The sequence below is a fragment of the Cavia porcellus genome, unplaced genomic scaffold (assembly GCF_034190915.1).
Source record: "Cavia porcellus strain 051 isolate PalLab524CR breed Dunkin Hartley unplaced genomic scaffold, mCavPor4.1 scaffold_21, whole genome shotgun sequence".
Lineage (NCBI taxonomy): Eukaryota > Metazoa > Chordata > Mammalia > Rodentia > Caviidae > Cavia > Cavia porcellus.
Genome location: NW_026947504.1, coordinates 60,713,722 through 60,733,543, shown reverse-complemented (window position 1 = coordinate 60,733,543; position 19,822 = coordinate 60,713,722). Strand labels below are relative to the sequence as shown.

General features: G+C 37.9%; 1 protein-coding gene across 2 annotated transcripts in view; it reads right to left on the bottom strand.

The window, feature by feature from the left end:
* Nucleotides 1-19,822, bottom strand: part of Gtf2f2 (general transcription factor IIF subunit 2) — a 162,421-nt gene that overhangs the window by 17,709 nt on the left and 124,890 nt on the right. For both annotated transcript variants that reach the window (XM_003477472.5, XM_063232753.1), the window contains 2 exons: nucleotides 12,596-12,695; nucleotides 1,927-2,070 (listed from right to left, as the gene is read on the bottom strand). In XM_003477472.5, the coding sequence (XP_003477520.1) occupies nucleotides 1,927-2,070; nucleotides 12,596-12,695 (244 nt within the window). The remainder of the gene's footprint in view (nucleotides 1-1,926; nucleotides 2,071-12,595; nucleotides 12,696-19,822) is intronic.

Genomic DNA, 19,822 nt, shown 5'->3' with positions numbered 1-19,822 from the left:
AGCTATTAAGTATTATTTTGTAAATCTTTTAATATTATAAATATTGGTAAGTTTATATTAAGTATGTTATATGTGCAGTAAATTTTTTTTTTTAGTCTTTTTGAGACAGGGTCTCTATGCGGTTCAGGCTGGCCTTGAACTCACTTTGTAGCCCAGGCTGGTCTCAAACTCACAACGAACCTCCTGCTTCAGCCTCCCCAGTGCTGGGATTATACGCATGAGCCACCACACCCGGCATGTTAAGCAAATTAAATACACAAATAATGTATTAAATTTACTTAAGTAACTAGTCCAGGACTATGTGGCTAAATGGGAGGACTGGAACTTGAAATGAGATTTTATTACTCCAAATCCAGTACTCCTTTCCCCTTATACCAGAAAGTATCCTTGTCTGGAGCATGATCTTCATGAGAGACTGGACTCCTTAAATTCTCATGGCATTGTTCAGAGCAAAATTCAGTTAACAGCAGTCTACTGATGACCGTTAGTATATACTCACTTAAGTTCTAGGAATCTTTTTAACAGGTTATTTACCTACATACAAAAGACTGGGCTTTGTCAACTCAGTTCCAATGTGAGAGGGGAGGTGAAGTAAGAGAGGAACAGAATCCCAGACTGAGAATCGGAAGGGGTCATAAGGACTGGTCTCCTGCCTCAGTTTTAGGGATGAACCGCCTCCCCTGACGGGGTGAGCAGCAGGCCTTACAGCCGCTGTTCACTGCTCCCTAACTCTGCAGGTGGGGATGCCCGAGCTCTGGCCTATCTCCAGGCATTCTCTACAGTGTTCTCCTGACACTGGCTCTCTGTCCTCCAACCTCACTTTGCCTGTCAACTTCCCTGAGGAAAATATGATGGTCCTCGAAGACGAGGATTTTCCTTTTTTATTTTTTTTCTTTTAAGATAAATGCATTCTTTACTGAATTGCTACTAAATTTATTGGTAAGGTATAATCTGCTTGTCAAAGGAGTTTCTAAATAATTAAACTAATATAAAGCACACAGTTTCTAGATCAGTGATTCTCTAGAAAAGCTGATACATACTATGGGTTTGCTCCCAGAAAAATCCAAATATTTCTGCATAAACTCAGGCAGTTAATGGCTGCTCTGAAGCTAGTCCCCCCTCGATCATGAGTCAAGAGGCGCTATTATGAGAGATTCAATTAAGTACTGACATACAAAAAAAATTATCTGAAGAATCAAAACAGAGGCACTCTAATAATCTGGTCTCTGACGCAAAATGAAGAAGCCTTATATGGAAGGGCAAAGAAACTACTTTTCCTGGTATTATCGGGACGTCCCACGACAGCTGCCTGTTTTTCTGTATCTAATTTTGTGCATGTTTTATTACTTAAGAATGTTTTGTTTGCTTTCAAAATTTCTGGAATAGCTTTTTACATATACATTTATATATAAAATGCACAGATAAATGTCATTAAAACTAGAAGAAACACTGGTTAGCTAATGAATTATTCTTTTTCAATTTTTTAAGTCTAGCTTGGAATGTAGTTTCTAAGGCTTTGATGCCAAAGGGAGCGAAGTCATTAGGGTGAACTGATCATACTGCAGCATGAGCACTTTCTTCTTCTCTATTAAAATAACTACTTATATTCTTGGGAATTTAAACTAATATTTTAACAAAAAGTGGAATGCTGATGTATAACAAAGCCTTCAGATTTGTCAAGAATAAATCAAAAGAGTAATTTCTTCTCTTCACATGGAATTACTGATAGTAAATGTATTTGAAATCTAAAATAATGAAGCTCATGTTACAAAAAAGTAGCTGCACTAAGACACGTTTCTGAATGTCAATGTAAATTGTCATTGGTATAAATGACTATAAATTTAATCATACAGGAAGGTTACATTTCAGTCTGACGTGTTAACAAAGCAGGAGATACACAAGAGAGCAATGTGAACATGTACATACCACAGGCTGTTTCGTGATATCCACCAAGTCTTTAAGATTATAATATTGGTGTTTTTCAAAAGCTGAAAATAGCATGTCTAGAACATGCTGTTTGTCCGCCCGAGCTCTCTTTCCGTCTTCTTTCTTCTTCCTTTCATATTCAATCTACATGCAAAGAAAGCAAAAGAAAGGCATCAATCTAAATGCTCACTTGGACACACAAGCATCTCTGCTCATCTTCCTGACTGTTAAATCTGGTGTTTTGCGGGGCAGCCTAAACAGGGTCCGTGTTGCTCTGAGGATTCCCTGCACCTTTAAGGGTCTGTGATAGTAAAGATGCCGCTGTGAATTACTCTCAGTACTTAATGCAGATCTGCGCAATGTGCCATTAGCTCCCAAGCAGGCTTTTCTTCTAGGTTCCTTTCTTAAACAGAAAGGCTTAACTTGCAGTTCCTGTGTTTTCGAATAACCAAGATACAATAAAGTAAGTATGCTGGATGTAGTTTTGGTAGCTAACATCTTTCAAGTGTGGGGTTTTTAGGGGTAGGCAGATCATAGAACAGCTTCTCTAGGAAATGGGGAGTTTGGGAAGCACTGTAACCAACAAAGGCCACGGAGCAAGGCAGAAAGCATCTCTTCATCCTGACCTGTGCTGAAAATAGATCTTACTCATAATGAGACTTCAACTTAGTGGATAAAGGTGACTTTGTCAATAGTGTCTTATGAGTAAATAAATTTAGGTGCCAGAGAGCCAGACAAGGGAGAAGAGCTAACTTAATTATCATTATGATATGTTTATCCTGGGAGTAAAACTCAAAATCCATGTATCTTTTCAGCAGATTAAGCATGGACTATGTGCTGAGGACTGCAAATAAGAGTTTTCCTTTAAAAAGTATCCCTTTCTTAGGGTTCAAGTAAAAAAAAAGTCTATAAAGGACCTTTCATGTAATTCCAATATTGTAATCTCTTATCATATCATCATAATCTAACCACAGTGATCTCCTTCCTTGTCTGCCTTGCAGTATGGAAACTGTATTTGTAATCCTATGGAAAATTATTGGAATGTTGGTGAGTGAATTTTAATCTACCACCTACAGCACAACCCACAGCAAGAATAAAGACATTAAAACATATTTATAATTACAGACAGCCAAGGAGTCCTGAGTCCTGTTCAGGTGAAGATATATGAACAAAGGCCTTGACTCAAGGCCTCACCCAGAATTTATTATTTCATGAAGAAGGGAGCGGCTCGAGGATGAGTGACGGTGAGAATAGCAAATTATGCAGTATGAGCTGAGCTGGCCAGGTGGTGAGAAAGCAGCTCTGCAATATGCAGGGAGAAGGGGATACAGAAAGACCAATCTGTATAACTCAACTGGGTAGCATCTGAATGGTTTAGGAAGCTGTGCCTTCAGTTTCTGATATGGAAACTTTTGTACCCTGGGAAGTCAACCCAAGCCGGCTGGCTTCAAACATTACATATCAGAACCTCAGAGAGCCTTATTTACATTGCTTGGAGCCAGTTCAAGGGAAAAGAAATTTGCTTAACTAGCTCTGTACGTATCAGTACATGGAGACAGGGCTTGGTTTAACTGATGTGGAGGTGACTGTTCTGCATTTAAGAGCCGTCTGCATGGTACTGAACACTGTAAATGAAGTATCAGTAGACCACAGAACTAACTAGGGCAAGATCATGAAGCTAAACAACAAAAACGCATGGCATGTGTTGTTTGAGGGGAATAAAGTCCAGCCAGCTCCAAGATTTTCTGGGTGAGACGAGCATAAAACAAAACAAGAGGATTTGAATGAATACATGCTTTAGGATCAAAAGAAAGAAGAGAATGACCACACCAGGAAGAAAGCAAGCATAGTAGTCCAAGATAAAGTACTAGGGTCTTTGGATTAAAAAGCTGAGTATTGTGGAATAAGTCTGTTAAGCTGTTCTTTGCTAATCAATGACTATAACTATAACTTTTCTCTGTTAATTTTTTTTTTTTTTTTTTGGTATCAGGAATTGAACTCAGGACCTGGTGCAAACACTGCACTGCTGAGCTGTATCTTCACCCTCTGTTAACTTTTATAAAGTACTAAACAGGTTTATGCTTTGCACTGCACTTGACAGCCCAATAAAGAGACCTGGGGAAGAAGTAGGAAAAAACCAGGTCTTGGAGGACATATTATAATCTCTACTCTGGTCGAGCATGGGTCGAGAATCTTGATTTAGGATCTGGAAATCAGAGGAACCAGAGAACCAGAGGAGACAGGGACAACCTGAGGTTCTCTTCCAAAGAGTTAAATGCAGTGTAAGATTTGATTTATCACCAAAAGGCCACTGATCTCCAACAAAAAACAAAGCAAAGAAAGGGGGTATCCCGTAGAAGACCAAGGTCCGGCTTTTGTGTTTTCTGCATGAAGCTAGAACGGCATGACACTCTGAGTGTACTCTCACCCCAGCTTTACTTTATTCTGAAAGACAGAAAGAAACAGCGGAATTCAGAAAACGGAAGGAGTGATGGTATATTCAGGCTCTTCTGTGCGTCAAACAACTGAGAAGGCAAGGAAGACAACAGGAAAAAATGTTGTCCAGTAAGTGGCACACCTTAGGCAGGGTACACGCTGCAGCTGGCACTGATGAGAGAAACGTTTAACAGTTACCAAGTGGCAAACTCACATCCGACAGGGTCCGAATTAAAGGTAAAAATTTAATCTTAACAAATTAGAAAGAAACCAATACTTGGGATGAGATTAACAGAGTAAACTGTGATTCAGATGCTACCTAAATTATAGTATCTACATAGAAGGTTGGTGCTTTCCTATTTAAAGTAGAAGAAAAACAGACAAGAAATATACGATAATCTTTTGTGCTAACCATGTCCATCAGTGGCTCAACTCTGGCAGTCCATGTGGCCCAACTGTTAACTTTTACAAACAGTGAACAAAAACTCTTTAAAGTATAACCTGAAAACTCACATGTATAAAATAATAACAGCAATGACATATATGAAACTACTATTCCGCCAGGAATACAGCTCAGCAGCACAGCACCTATCTGGCAAGCATGAGGTTGTGAGTTTAATTCCCAGCATCAAAACAAACAAGCAACACAAGAAAATTCTATTGCACATCAGAGAAATTTCAATATTGGAAGTTTAATCCTACATTTATTTAAAAATGGCAAGAAAAACAGAACATGTACATATTATCTTTACAGCCTGTACAACTGAGTAGCTTACAGGAAAGACTTTTAAAACAAAATGGGATACAGTTCAGTAGCACATCACCTGCCTGGCAAGTGCAAGGTTGTGAGTTTGATTCCCGGTACAAAAAAAATAAATCAGATCACTAGAGTAACTTTCCTTTTTTATAATTTAACAATACAATACAGAAATAGTAATCTCAGTTTTCTCAAAATCTGGTACTACACATAAGATTGTTTACACAAACCACAAAATATATGAACTAGTAGTCGGCCACGGTGGCACACGCTTGTAACCCCAGCACCCAGCTGAGGCAGGGGATCATTGCGAGTTCGAGACCAGCCAGGGCTATGAAGTGAGCTCAAGGCCAGCCTGAATTGCACAGTGAGAGCTTGTCTCACAGAACAAACAAAACAGAACAGCTAGTTTACTTAGAAAAAGACCTTAGTTCTGAGATGTTATTTCTCTTTTAAATGGTTTTCTCTTTGGGCATTTTATCTCTTACTGATGTACAGGTATTTTAAGGAACTGATACTGAAAGCAGTTTATATCTAACTTTTTATCACATAGCCTAAAATATTACTACAATAGTTACTGGAACAAAACAATTTTCCCCTTCTTCAACAGTGGGCATTGGACCCAGGGCCTTTGCACTGATGGATCATCTGTCTTTTTTTTTTTTTTTTTTTTTTTTTTTTTTTGAGGCAGGCCCCACTAAATGGCCCAGCCTGGGATTGAACTTGGGATCCTTTTGCCTTAGTCTCCCACAGGGTAGTATTACAGGTGTGTACCTCCACATTCCTTTAGAAATAGTTTTTATGCTCTCTGAATTTTAATTACTGATCTTCTGTCTGCCTCCAACAATAACCAACATCATTGAAATAAATGTCCATTCAGAAAGTACATTAAACATCCAGTTATAAATTTTTTTTTTTATCGGTACCAGGGATCGAACTCACGACTGCCTACTTGCAAGCAGGTGCTTATGCCGCTGAGCTAAATCCCCAGCCCCCAGTTATAAATTTTTACAATACAAAAAAACCCTATCATATACAATTAATTTTGCTTTCACAATAGAAAACAAATTATTCATGGCTAAATCAACCAAATGTTGAAAATCTATTGTGGACGTGTACAGAGATGCTCAACTGTCATTACTGAAACCATAATCACTGACAAAAAATATAAATGCCGCCCACTACCAATTAAAATATTAAAATTCAGATGTCTGTAAATTTCTAGACAGTTGTTTGCAGAACTCCGTTGATTGCTTTGTCACGGCAGTCTTTGTGAAGGCGTTTTTTTAAAAACTTCTGAAGCAAGCACGACAGCCTTAACTATCATGGTTATGCATTTTAAATCCTTATGAAAGATTACTCCTCTTCCCCCTACCAGTGCTTCTATTTCTGCTTCCTGTGTCATCATCTCTTGAGGAAATTAATTCTTTAGAATTGGTCAGTCCTTGATGTGCATATTTATTCTGACATGGCATGTAGTGTTCTCATACTCAGCAGATATTAGCAAATGTTGCTGAAAAGTCTATATGATACAGTCCTGCTGGTATTTTAATCACAAAATTCATATTAATTTCTAAACATTTAATAAGACCCTCCCCCCAAACCCCTCAAGACTTAATAACCTTAGTTTTGGAGACTAATAGAGTTGACTGCCACAGTGAAGCATAGAGCATAAACATAAAACAAATTTTCCTTCTGATCTGGCAGTTTCCCTCAAGATGCAACAATTATTTCCATTATTTTTTAAAATTTAAGCTTTTCTAGCTTGCAATCATTTCCTGATCGAGATAAAAACACAATGCATCAAATTTAGGAGCAGGGACTATGGATGATGATAAGGACAAGATACCAACTATTCATTTTTTTAATCATTCTCTTCTCAAAGGAAACGGCAGACAGAACTGCAGAAAGTTCCTGTCTCTCTGGATCCGTGAGTAGCTTTGCACTAGAATTACTCAGGAAACTTAAAAAACCTTAAGACAGCTGGCCTCCACGTAAGAGCAAGTGTGAAGGTATTTTCCGTTTATAAAGTTTCGTGGGTGAGTATAGTACACAGTCCATGCTGAGAACCACTACCTAGACAACAGAGAATATGATTCCTTTCAGGGAAAGGTGTTACTAGACCACAGAACACATTTAAGAATGCCATGAATTTTTTTTTTGGTACCAGTGATCAAACTCCCGACCTCACACTTGCCAGGTAGGTACTTATGCCACTGAGCTAAATCCCCGGTGAATACCGTGAAATTTACAGAAGCCAGATAATGATGTTCTCAATGTCAATAGGAACACATACACGGACTGTAATTTAGAGACAGATTCAGAAACAGAGGGGTTGGAAGGAATCTTACACATTAGCTAACTATACTTTTTGGATGAATACTTTTACAGAAAAATTTTAAATTCTGTCTTTGTAAATTGTAAAAATACGAATATATTATAAACTATATGAATATAATGAAGCATATATAAAATAAAAACTTAAAAGGGGTGAAATTAGGGGGAAGATTTATGTGATCTGAAGAAAAACCAAAGTATAAAAGGAATGAAATAAGATACACTATTTTAAAAGGAAGCCTTAATGTGTCAAAATTACAAAACAACTTTTTGTTGGCTCTTGAAATACAATGCTCTGTCTTCATGCTCTCACCTCTGGTCTGTGAAAGTACTGCAAACTGAAAGCTTTGGACTAGCAGCTGCTAACATAACTCAAGGCACAACACAGCAAAGGCCCAGGCGCCTCGTGCCAGTCATTTCTGCACCAGGCCCCCAGGCCCAGGCCTTGGTCACTGGGCAGCAGCACTGTCAGACTACATCTCCAAGATCCCCAGATCAGCTGGGGCCCAGCTGGAGTCCTGCCAAGGGGAGGATGGAAGCAGGAGGAAGGTTCGGCACTGGCTGGGCACGTCCCAAGCTGCAGCTTTCTGGTTTTGCAACTCCAGCCTTTTCATTTTGTGTTCATAAACCATTTGTGACCAATTCCTTCTACATCTCTTTCTACTTGAAATAGCTAGAGTTGCTTCTGCTTCTAAGATAAGACACAGAGGAGTCATCATCAAATACAGTGAATGACAAGCCATATTTAAAGTGATACTGATAATTTTTGTTTCGGAAGAGCTAAGTTCTTGTCAGATCCGATTCCTTTATCACTGTCTCTACTTCACATAGAAAGATCACCTTAGAAGCAAGAGAAGGACCCACTTTCCTATTTTCTGGTTCACATATATTTGCTTTATTAGTATTATTTATAAACTACGATTTCTTTATGGGAAAGCTTTTTAAGTCGTTTGTTAATTTGTTAACACTGAGTTTAATTAATACTAGGTACTATGTAAATCTCTGAATTTAGCAACAAATCTAAAACTCTGAAAACAAATGAAAATGAGAAGCCGTGATCAATTCCTTCATGTTGCATAATTTCACTCTTTTTCTAAAAAACAACTAATATAGGGACTGCATAAGGGTGCTGGGTCAATCTACATGGCAAATATTTTTAAAAACTTTTTCCTTTTATTAGGTAAAAAACAAGATAAATTTAAGTTCTAATGTTTTCCCCTTTACCCAATGAAACCTCTTACAAACCTTAATTTTGAGGATGCTATTATTTCCTAAAGTTTGTTTTTACTACTTCAAAGGATAAGGAAAGAGGAATTTGAGGCCTTTGCTTTTTTTTTTTAAACAGTGCTGGAGATTAAGTCCAGGTTTTGCACATGCTAGGCAAAAGCTCCACTATTGAGCAACATTCCCAACGCTAAAGAGTCCCGGGTCCTCAAGGAAGCTCTTACAAATTCGTGTTTCACAAAACTTACCCTGGAAAATGCTGACCTACATAAACTGGTCCTTCAGAATCTTAATGAAGACAGAAGAAATGCCACTTAGGGAGAAAGCTAACAGGCATTAGTCTAGCAAGAGGAGAGTTTTCAGGGGAGAGCTCTCAAGGAAAAGATATTCTAAAAGATAATGATGATCATATAATACTGTTTGTCCAATGAGTGCCTTCTGAATGGCCAGTGCGGTGGGTAATACACCCTAGTTTGTGAATTATGTATAGAGATAAATTTCTTAGAAAAGCTTCAAGTACAGAGTAAAGTTTTAAGGGGTTTAAATATTTGGATATTCTGTCTATATAAAAAAATTTGCGGAGGTACATGAAAAGTGATTTTTTTGGCACTGAGGATAGAACTCATGACCTTGCACCTGCCAGGCAGGCACTTATGCCACTGAGCTAAATCCCCAGCCCTGAAAGATGTTTTTTTCTAATTAAATGTGTGGACAGGATCAGAGTATGGCTCACTGATGGGGTACTAGCATATATGAAGTACTAGATTAAAATCCCAACTTTGTCCCCTTCAAAAGTCTATATGCAATCCTTTACTCTCATTTTTATATAAATTTCCCCTTAATTTTATCTGAAAATTTCATTTGAAGGACCCCAACTATTAAAATCAAATCCTGAACTTCATGTTTATGTAGTGCTTGCTTACAAAACTTTGAAAACATTAACATTATAGTGAATTTTAAAATTTTTATTGGATCTTAATTATATAATGTCAAATCATTGTCACCAAACAATACTGAAGTCTCTCAATATTAAAAAAAAATCAATGTTCCCTTCTGATAAATAACAAAAGCTTTATAATTTTACAGTTGATGATATACTCTAATACTAAATATGATTTTTAAATCCATGCTGATGCCCCCCCAACTCATTCTGATAAACTCCCACAGAAAACAATCATTAAACACTCAAGTGCAACATAAGATGATAGCAATCTTTGTTGTATGTAAACAAAATCTTAACCAAAGATTACATAACTCATTACTGTTATGACTCATTTATGATAATTTTAACATTCCTTAACTGAAATATAACTTAATGTAAAGAAGAATTAAAATGGATGTTACAGCTTTATAACCTAAAAAGTTCAGGATACAATGTATTTGAATACACAGTGGTACCTTGGTTCACGAACTTAGTTTTACAATTGTGAGAAGATGACTGCGTTTGTGATTGTGGGGGAAGATGGCCACACTTGTGTTTGTTATCTAAGGTGGAGTTCGTGAGCGGAAGCAAAATTTTGTCAAAATACTTTTGCTTGAGAACTGAATTGTTTGCCAACAGAAGTACTGTGAATCACAGTATTACCGTAGTTTAGCAGTAAAAAAGAAAGCAATGTAAAAATATGCTAAATGTATGATATTTGGCCTCGATAACAGGACAGGGTCAATGGCACTGAGAATACAACTCAGGTCGAGGTCTGGCTATGAAGCTACCAAAGTGCCAGCACCGATCTACCTGGGAGAGGCTTGCCTTCTGCCTCAGAAATGATGGTCTACAGCAGCAAGTAACCTGTAGTATAAAAATGCATATGAACCACTTCAAAGGAAATACACATTGTATCCTATCTGGGGATCTAAAGAGGCATAAACGTAACTGAAGGAAAAGGTAGCTTCCTGAAGACATTTTATTGGTTTGGTTCACCAGGAGTCTGTACCTCAGGCACAAAGCAGGTTGCATTTGTGGCTGAGAGAAGAGAAATCATAGGCAATCAATATAAGAAGCTGTCATTACTACTAACATTCATATCTATCTACCTATAATTTTTTAAAAAAATTTTCAGCTTGAATGTCTTCTTTTTTTTTTTTTTGAGATAGGGTCTCCCTTTGCAGTTCAGGCTGGCCTTGAGCTCACTTTGTAGCCCAGGCTGGTCTGGAACCCACAACGATCCTCCTGCCTCAGCCTCCGGAGTGCTGGGATTACACACGTGAGCCACCACGCCCGGCTTTGAATGTCTTTAGAAGTGGCAGATGTATTCCACTTCTCACAGTCTCCAGTTAGTTCTGGCGGTACCTGCTGGCTCTCACACAAAATAACCATAAGATATTCAAATACCATACCATGGTGGTTTGGCAGATACCGTTCCGTGCCTCTTAGTAAGTCGAGATACTTAATACCAGTTTTCAAGATGTTTTAATTCTTGCTGAACTCAGTATCAAAGTAATTCTTAAGCAACAAAGTAGGACATGGGACTTCAACTGTTAGTTGCTGTTTGACTTAATGTTATATATATATATATATATATATTTTTTTTTTTTTGTTGTTGTTGTTGTTGTTGTTTTGCTACCGGGGATTGGACTCACAACCTTATGTGCTTGCCAGACAGGCGCTTATGCCGCTGAGCTAAATCCCCTACCCCTAATGTTCATTTTATATTTAGGAAATTATTACATTTATTCTTCCATTTAGGTATTTTAAAACCTAAAAACTCTTCACTTTTTAGTACCGCTAAGTATCCTATGGAAACATACACAGTGGTTAAAAGTGTGGCTTCTAAGCCAGACTTGCCTGGGTTGAGTATTTGGACCAGTTAGTTACTAACTAGATGAGTTCGTGTTTCAGGTAATCTAACCTCTAGACTGATGTGTAAACTGGAAATGACAGCATTATCTCATAGGATGACATGTTACTATCTATGAAGCACTCACAAGAGTAGCTGGCATATAATGTACAAGAATATATGCTAGCTGCAGATCAAAAATGACCCCCCGAAAAATACTCATGCACTCATAGGTAGGGCTTCTGGAAGGTGACTGGATTACGGGGGTGGCATTTGCTGTGAGGAGGTAGGGCCTGTTTGGAGGCCACTCACGAGAGTGTGATCTGGAAGGGCATATCTTCCTTCCTGGTTTCCCCTTTCTTTCTGCTTCCTGGCCACCATGATGTGAAAGCTCCTCCTCCTCTATGCCCCTCTGCCATCCTGTTTCAGCCAAGGAACCAGCTGACCAGGGGCTGCATCTGCAAGCCAAAATATACCTTTTCTCCTTGACATTGTGGTACTGCGCCCAATGACAAGAAACTAAGGCAACACACTAATAAGGAGACAATGTATGTGCATATCATATGTAAAATATGCTTCAATATAAAGCTCTAAAAAATGTATGAGGCAGTCTTCACTTTGCATAGTATTAAGGCGTTATAATAAATGCTTGTGGGAGCTGAAACCAGGCAAAGTGATCTTACTTATCAATGAAAACATTAGAACTGTTCCATGATCCTTAAAAATGTTAAATAATAACCGTATATTTTTAGTGCATGACCTATAAAAGTTGTCAATATATTACACATTCTTATGGTCAGCTTAATGGTACTGAAAAATAAAAAACGGTAAAAAGTGATTGCTTAGTATATTATAATTTAAAATATTAGAAACACAGAATTGAAGTGTTTCATTTCTTTGTAAAAATAGATCAAGAGTAGTTTGAACACTGGTTGGCTTCTTACTGTACAGCTTACAATGTAGAGTGAGCATGTTCTCTATGTTTGATATATCATATTCTTACTAAATCTAGGTCAGGTACTCACGCACCAGATGCAAGGTATAAGGCTGATGAAGTCCTTTCAAAATGTAAGAATCTATGATAGAGAAAGGAATAAAAATATAACTCTGAATAAAGAGAGATATGCACAAGACTTACATTGTATTGATGATTAGCAACAGGTTTGTAATTGGTTGTTACAACTTTGTCCAGTTGTTGTGACAGCCTTACAGGTTTGGAAGATTCTTCAATTTGCAATCTGAAAAACAGAAGATATTATTAATACACTTACTTGCTGAGCAGAGCTAAACTTGAAGGGTTATTTCTGTAACTCTTTAATAAGCATCAGTTAATATATAAACGGGAAACCTCAAAGTATTATAAAGCTTTAACAAACTACTGAGACAGAAGGACCCCAAGCCTCCAACAAGTACTTATTTTTTCTTTCTTCCATCTTTGGTGGTCCTGGCCACCCTAAATATATTGATGCTCCCTGAAAGAACACCAGATGCCCATCGACTGTCCTGAGAAATTCGGTTTGGCAGCAGCAAGGTTCTGTTGCAGGTCTGTTCCAGACTCTGACCACTCTGAAGTCAGATATCCCCACCCTAGTCAGTGAGGAACTCTTCCTTTACTGAAAGACTGAAAGCCATTTCCTTCCAGACAGTTTGGTAGGCTGAGGACACTGTGTACATTTTTCTTATTTCTTTAAAAACAATATTTCTTTAAAAACAAAAAAGAAAAAAACTACTTAAGTAGCCTCTCTTTACCCATTTTAGATCACTTTATATACTGCTTCCCCTTATGCTGCAACGTTAAGTCACAATACAACCTCTCTCACGTAGCTTTACTTTGCAGATTAGTGATTTTTATATTAAGAAGAATAAGCTAAGGTGGTTATATTAGGAGTTCAGTAGCTGGGGCTGGCAAAACAGTGGTAGGCAGCAGCATGAGAGTGACACGGAGCTATGCAGAGCTGCTGAAAGCTGGTGGCTCTCGGTTCTGGAAGAGTACAGAGATTCCTGGTAGCTACTGGCTCTGGCTGCTAAGGGAGCAATGCAAGGAGCTCCTGACGTCAGGATCAGAGAGCCCCAGACACTCAAGGCTCAGAACTCTGCCTATGTATCATAGATTCTTACATTTTATCTAAATTGAGCAAAAGAACCTTACCCAACTGGTAACAATACTTCAAAACACATTGAATATATGCAAAAATTGGCACTATAAGCTAAACATACAAACACCACAACTTCACTTCTAAGTCTACACTGTATAGGCAAAAGACATATACATTTCTGAAAAAAAAATCTGCAGGTAAAAATGAATTATCTTGTCGGGCGTGGTGGCTCATGCCTATAAGCCCAGTACTTGGGAAGCTTAGGCAGGAGGATCGTTGTGGGTTTGAGACCACACTGGGCTACAAAGTGAGCTCAAGGCCTGCCTCAACTGCACAGAGAGGCCCTGTCTCAAAAAGATTTAAAAAAAAGAAAGAAAGAAAAAGAAACAAAAAGAATTATCCTAAACTATGTGGTCTAAGACTAATCAAGCTATTAATTCAAAATGTCTACTCACTTGATAAGATACAAATGTAAACAAAGACAGCATCAGCACTCAAGGTCTAGCACAGGATGGTGAACCTTCTAGAGATCAAGTGTCAACCTGCAACCCCAAACCTATTTCCTTATCCAAAGCTCCAATACTGCAATTAAACCTCAGTATTGAGGTCTTAGTTCAAGAAAACAACTCATACATTAGCATCTTTTGTCTTGAAAGAAAGACATAATAGCACATGTGCCATAGGTTTGCCATCACTGGTCCAGTGACTAATGACCACCTTACTGGATGGTACAGATGTGAACAAGAACATTTCCATCAGTGCAGAACTTTCATTGGACCGCACTGGTCTAGAACCATTGTGGAACTCCAAATTAAAATATAATTTAAATTACTGACCCTGAAAAAGAGCCATAAAATAAACATGACACGTATAGCAACTATAAAATATAATACTTGACAAGTATACATATGTTTAAGTAGTGATCTTAGGATATTTTGTTTTGTACCAAATCTAACACAACACACAATTATCTACTTTTTACTTTAAAAATTAGATGAACTCATTTGGTATTTCAACACAATAAAAGTTAAAAAGGTGTAGCTTTCTAAAGTCACTATTTTTAAAGACACATGAAATACTATTGTACTTGTGTATTTTTCATCAGCAGGGTATCAGAATACAATAGTGTAAAACTGCCTGCCTAAATAAGCTTAATTTAAAATTAAGGAATAATAATAAGGGTGAAAGTATTTCTGGACAGAAAAATTTATTATTCAGATTCTCCCTGAATTATTCCAGGATTTATTTTAGTAAGAAGATAAATATGCCTAAAAGGAAGAAGTGGGATACAATAATTACAGCACAGAAACTGAGATATCAGAAAACTGCCTACTTATGAATCCAGAAAACAAGGTACTGTTTTAAAGGTGGAGCCAACAGGAAAGCTGTTTGGGAGAGGTCAGAATCAATGCGGGGCTGGGTGTGTGGTGCTCATCTGTAATCCCAGCACTTGGGACACTGAGACAGAGGATCAGAGAGAGTTCAAGGCCAGTGTGGGCTTCACAGTGAGCTCAAACCAGCCTGAAATACTTAGCGAGTCTGTCTTAAAAAGTAAAACAAGACAAAACAAAACATTAATGCAACTTGCAGTTCTGTACGTTTTCTATAGATGCTTATATAAGCATCTATAATACAAATTTGCCAGGCATGGTAGTGTCTGCTTGTAATTCCTGAGGGAGGAGGCAGGTAGCTTTAGGTGGTGGTGCTTGCCTAGCTTGTGCAAGGTCTTGGTGCAAATCCCTCAGTATGACTAAAAGGCAAAAACAAACATTTTCAATATTATATACTGACTGTTTGGCACTTTACCTTCTTTGACTCAATGGAATATGAACTGATTTTCCTTCAAAAAAAATAACTTAAAAAGATATTTGTTTTTATAACATTCTTACTAAATACAGGTGAAAGTAATTCTCTAATCCGCTTATTTTAGGCATATAACAGCAAAGCATTGAGAAGATACTAGGTATCTGCCAATATTTTAAAAATTCAAAATTTATATTTTTACTGTGATCTCCATATTCAATAAACTTGCTGCTGTAAAAAGTTGTAAATGTCTTATTATTAATTTTTCCAATTACTTACACATTCATATTCATCTTTTAAGTACACAAACGATTATTTCACAAGGTATAAAAAGATATTCTGGAAATGTCTTTAGGAATTTACTGGAAATGTAACCACATACATGTACAATGTTACTTTGCTTTCCAAGTGTCACATATACTTTCTATGAGGGTGCCTTTAATTCTTTAAAATGGAGACAGCATGAAGTAAAGGGAGATGGTCACCCAACGCTGGATTTGAACATAGGATCCGCTCATGATCCTCTTACTTTTTGGGGGATGCGGCACAAGTTCCTTCGAATGCGTGCAGGGCCCCAGGAGATCTAGATCCCCTTTACTTCTCCAGCTTTATTTGCTTCAGCCTGTAGGTGCGCCAAGACCTGACCCTGAAAGGGGCTTCCTCCTGACAATCAGTCCAGAAGCAGGGGATACAGCAGTAAACGCCTACTGCGGTGCTAGACAAATATAAAATAAATACTTGTAAGCAATGAACTGCAGCGCTGAGGATGGTAGGTAGTACTGAGACACATAACTGCCTGCTCATATGAAATAAAGATTAACCCCAAAGTATGCCTTTGAGGGCAACTGGAGCAAGTCTTCTTAGACTTCTAAGTGAGGCAAAAAGATAAGGTGGAAACGATTCCTCCAAGCTGAAATGTCTCAAAGCTATGAGGAGATAACCTACGTGTGCCTCCACATCCTGGTCTCAGTGTGGAGTCTCTGCTTGCCACTGCACACTGTCCAATCTTATTTTCTCCTCAGAGTGAGCAAAAATGAAGAGAAATTTGATCACCATTCTATGTGATCCCATGTAACATACAACGGGCCATATAACAGAAAACTCTCTTTAACTGAAATGTCATGGCACTTAGTTCAAAATAAGTAATTTCTTCTTGACAAGTCATCAGTCTGCCTATAACCTAATCTAAGTGCGCGTGTGCGCGCGCGCGCGCACACACACACACACACACACACACACACACACACACACACCCGCGTACAGGAGGGGGCTTGGGGGGAGGGCGCCCATTCTCCTTTACAACACTGAAGAAGTCATCAGGCTATACCCATGATTCATAATCACCCTTACCCAAATTACCGAAAGATTTTCATTACTACACTTTGTATATTACACTAGATGCTTGATTTTAAACTTAGATTATTTTGGAAACATAAAATTCATGTTTTAAAGAAAGAGGAATATACACATCCCTCAAATATTTTAAAGAATAAGCATTGTTCAAGACCTAACAAAATGAAAAATGCCGAACTATCACCCTGAACTACTCGCAGATTTGGAAAGAGACTTGGGAAGCTATAAATTTTAGCCACTGTCTTCCTTCTATTCACTGGTAAATAAACTGTTTTTCACATAATAGCAACTCAAATATTTGAGCAAATGAGTAATACCTTTACTAAAAAATTAGATTACAAAGAATTCCATCTTAATAAATACCACAATAATGTCTTGTTCTATACAGATAGACTATTTTCATGTCTAAGCCGAAATCCTTAACAATGGTGCCATGATAATCTGGTTAGCAACCACAGAATTAAGCACTGAAAATATGTTTCCTCTAGCAACTAACTATCAATGTAGGAATCAATCTTAAAGCACATATCACTTTAGCATCCACCTATCTTTTGTGTTATAGCTACATTTGTCTACAACTCATGTTATTCTTAAATAACAAGTTTTATAAATGAATGTTTTCTTTTTAAGGATTAGATTTCATTTTGGGGAAGGAGGCTAACATTTGCAGGGGAGAGAGAAGTCTCATGTCTGAGGAATGCACTGGAGCACTGGGACTGCCTGTGAGCAAGAACACACTCAATCTCCTCAAAGGCAGGGAACAGAAAAGAAAGCAGCCAGAGGCTGGGAGAAAAGAAAGGAGAAAAGAAAAGGAAACAAACAACCAGCATGAGTGCTGAGCTGACTTATGAAAAGATCCTAAAACAGCCGAGCTTTAAGCGCAATGTAGGGCGACCCAACCTCATAAAACAAAGAAACGGCCCTCCTCCAAAAAACAAAACCCAAAACAATCAAGATTCCTTGTCCAGGGCTTGTCATCTATATTGCAATCAAGTTTAATTAAGGAATTCAGATGCCTTTTTAAAAATCCCCCATTTAAAATATCTACAGTTTTTTAAAAGAAAATACATGATGTTTGAAGCACGTGTGTTACATTAGCTAGCAAGGTATTTAGAAGTGTCCTACCTCCAGCCTCTGGACTTTGTTTTTTCCTAGGTTTTTGTTAGAAACAGTAGCCACCCACAAGGTGTTGGTATGCGTTAAGGTAAAATAAATGACAATGTAATGGAGACTTTTAGTGAGTATCTTTAAAAACAAATTCACCACTGGCATCTGTTTTTCACTGAAACACTGTAAAACCAGCAATTTATTTACCTAATTTCACTTCTCCAGAAAAGAAAGTTACACCACCAGTAGTTTGGAGAATATCTCTATGTTTTCCTGTTAGTTAGACGGCAAAATCTCCCCTAAACAGTCCAAAATATAAATATCTTATAGTCTGGACATTTTTCCATTGTAATTATTTTTCTCCTACCTTGTTTCCTCATATCCTTCCATCATTTTGAACTTGAAGGTGTCTTCAGTGGACAGCCTTACCCAAAGCAGTAGCATTATGTCTAGGTTCCCACGCTCTGCATGCCCACATTGGGGAGGGGCAGAGAATGGCAGCACACCCCAAACTGGTTTTTAACACTCTGGGGCAACAAAATATCTAAGACTTATATTACCTGGAGATTTTGTTTAAATAATGGTAAATTTCGGTTATTCACTTTTCATTCGATTTATTCACTGCAACGTTTTCCCTCCTTTGGTTAAGACGAGTGCGATTCTCGTACTGTCTCATGAGAGCAAACTGCTTTCATCATGGGAAGTGCAGACCTTCAGGTAAACTGTTCGGAGGTCAGGAAGACGAAAGAGAAGGACTGGACAGCACTGGAAGGAGCAAATCCTTTACTGCTCATGTCTTCCTACTAACTGCACACTCTGGCCGTTATTTTAGTATGGGCAAAAGTAGACATTCATGGAAAAGAGGTTGACTTATCAGGGACTGTTTATTATTCCTCAATACAAGACCAAGGAGGTGTTCTTTCTTAGCTAGAAAGGTAATTATCCTAAATTTGGTGCATGAATGACAAAATATTTGAATATTAAGAGCTTTCCATTTTATGTCTCTTCTCCAAACTCCAACAAAAGTAAAATGTCTAAATAATTCTGTATGGTTCACAGACTTGGAAGTGAAAGCTTTTCTATCAAAGACCCACAAACACTCAGTATTAAAGGAAATGAAAAAGAATTGCTTTGGTATTCAGATTCATGCTGATAATTTGACATTTAAAAAAATTAAGAGGCGGGGGCATGAATATGATTAAAGTACATTATACACATGGAGCCTCTCCCCTCCCCCACTGCAGCTGAACGAGAGGGGGAGGGGAGGCCGAGCGAGTGACTGGGGATGATCACAGTGTCTTGTGTCAGACGCAAATCTGCCAAGATGAAACCCACTAATCAGTACACTGATAAAAATGTGCCAAGATGAAACCCACTAATCAGTACACTGATAAAAATGTGAGGAAAAATAACAGAGACTAAAGCAAATTTGTGGCACACAGAAGTCTTGAGTAATACTTTGAGTAAAATAACATCACATCATCATGTGGTGGGGACTCCCACCACACTCTGGCTGCAAGATTTAGTTCTACCATTATGTGTGACCTTGGTCAAATTGGATAATTTCTTTAATCTCTTGATGCTCTCAAGAAAAAAGATGAAAATAACGAAATAATCATTAATTACTCAGTGGATGCTTTCAGTATGCTTTTGCTATTATCGTACCTGTCATCACTTAAACACCCACTGAACAGCTATGCGTGGAGTTATCTGAATAAGCTGGCTTTTTAAATGGCATGGGGACTGAATCTAGGAGATTTTTACCTCTGGAATATACTTCTAGACTTTTCTTTTTTAATGCAATAAAACCTTGGATTGTGAATAACTTGTTCTGTGGATATTCTATATGACAAATGAACATTCTAATAAATTTAACTTTATAAACAAGTGATGTCATGAACAACAAGTTAAAGTACAGGATGCTGAATGGCACATAATCACAGCTGAGCTCATGCAATGGTTCTCTATCCCTTCTCACCCTCCTCCTCACTGTGGGTGATCTGTCT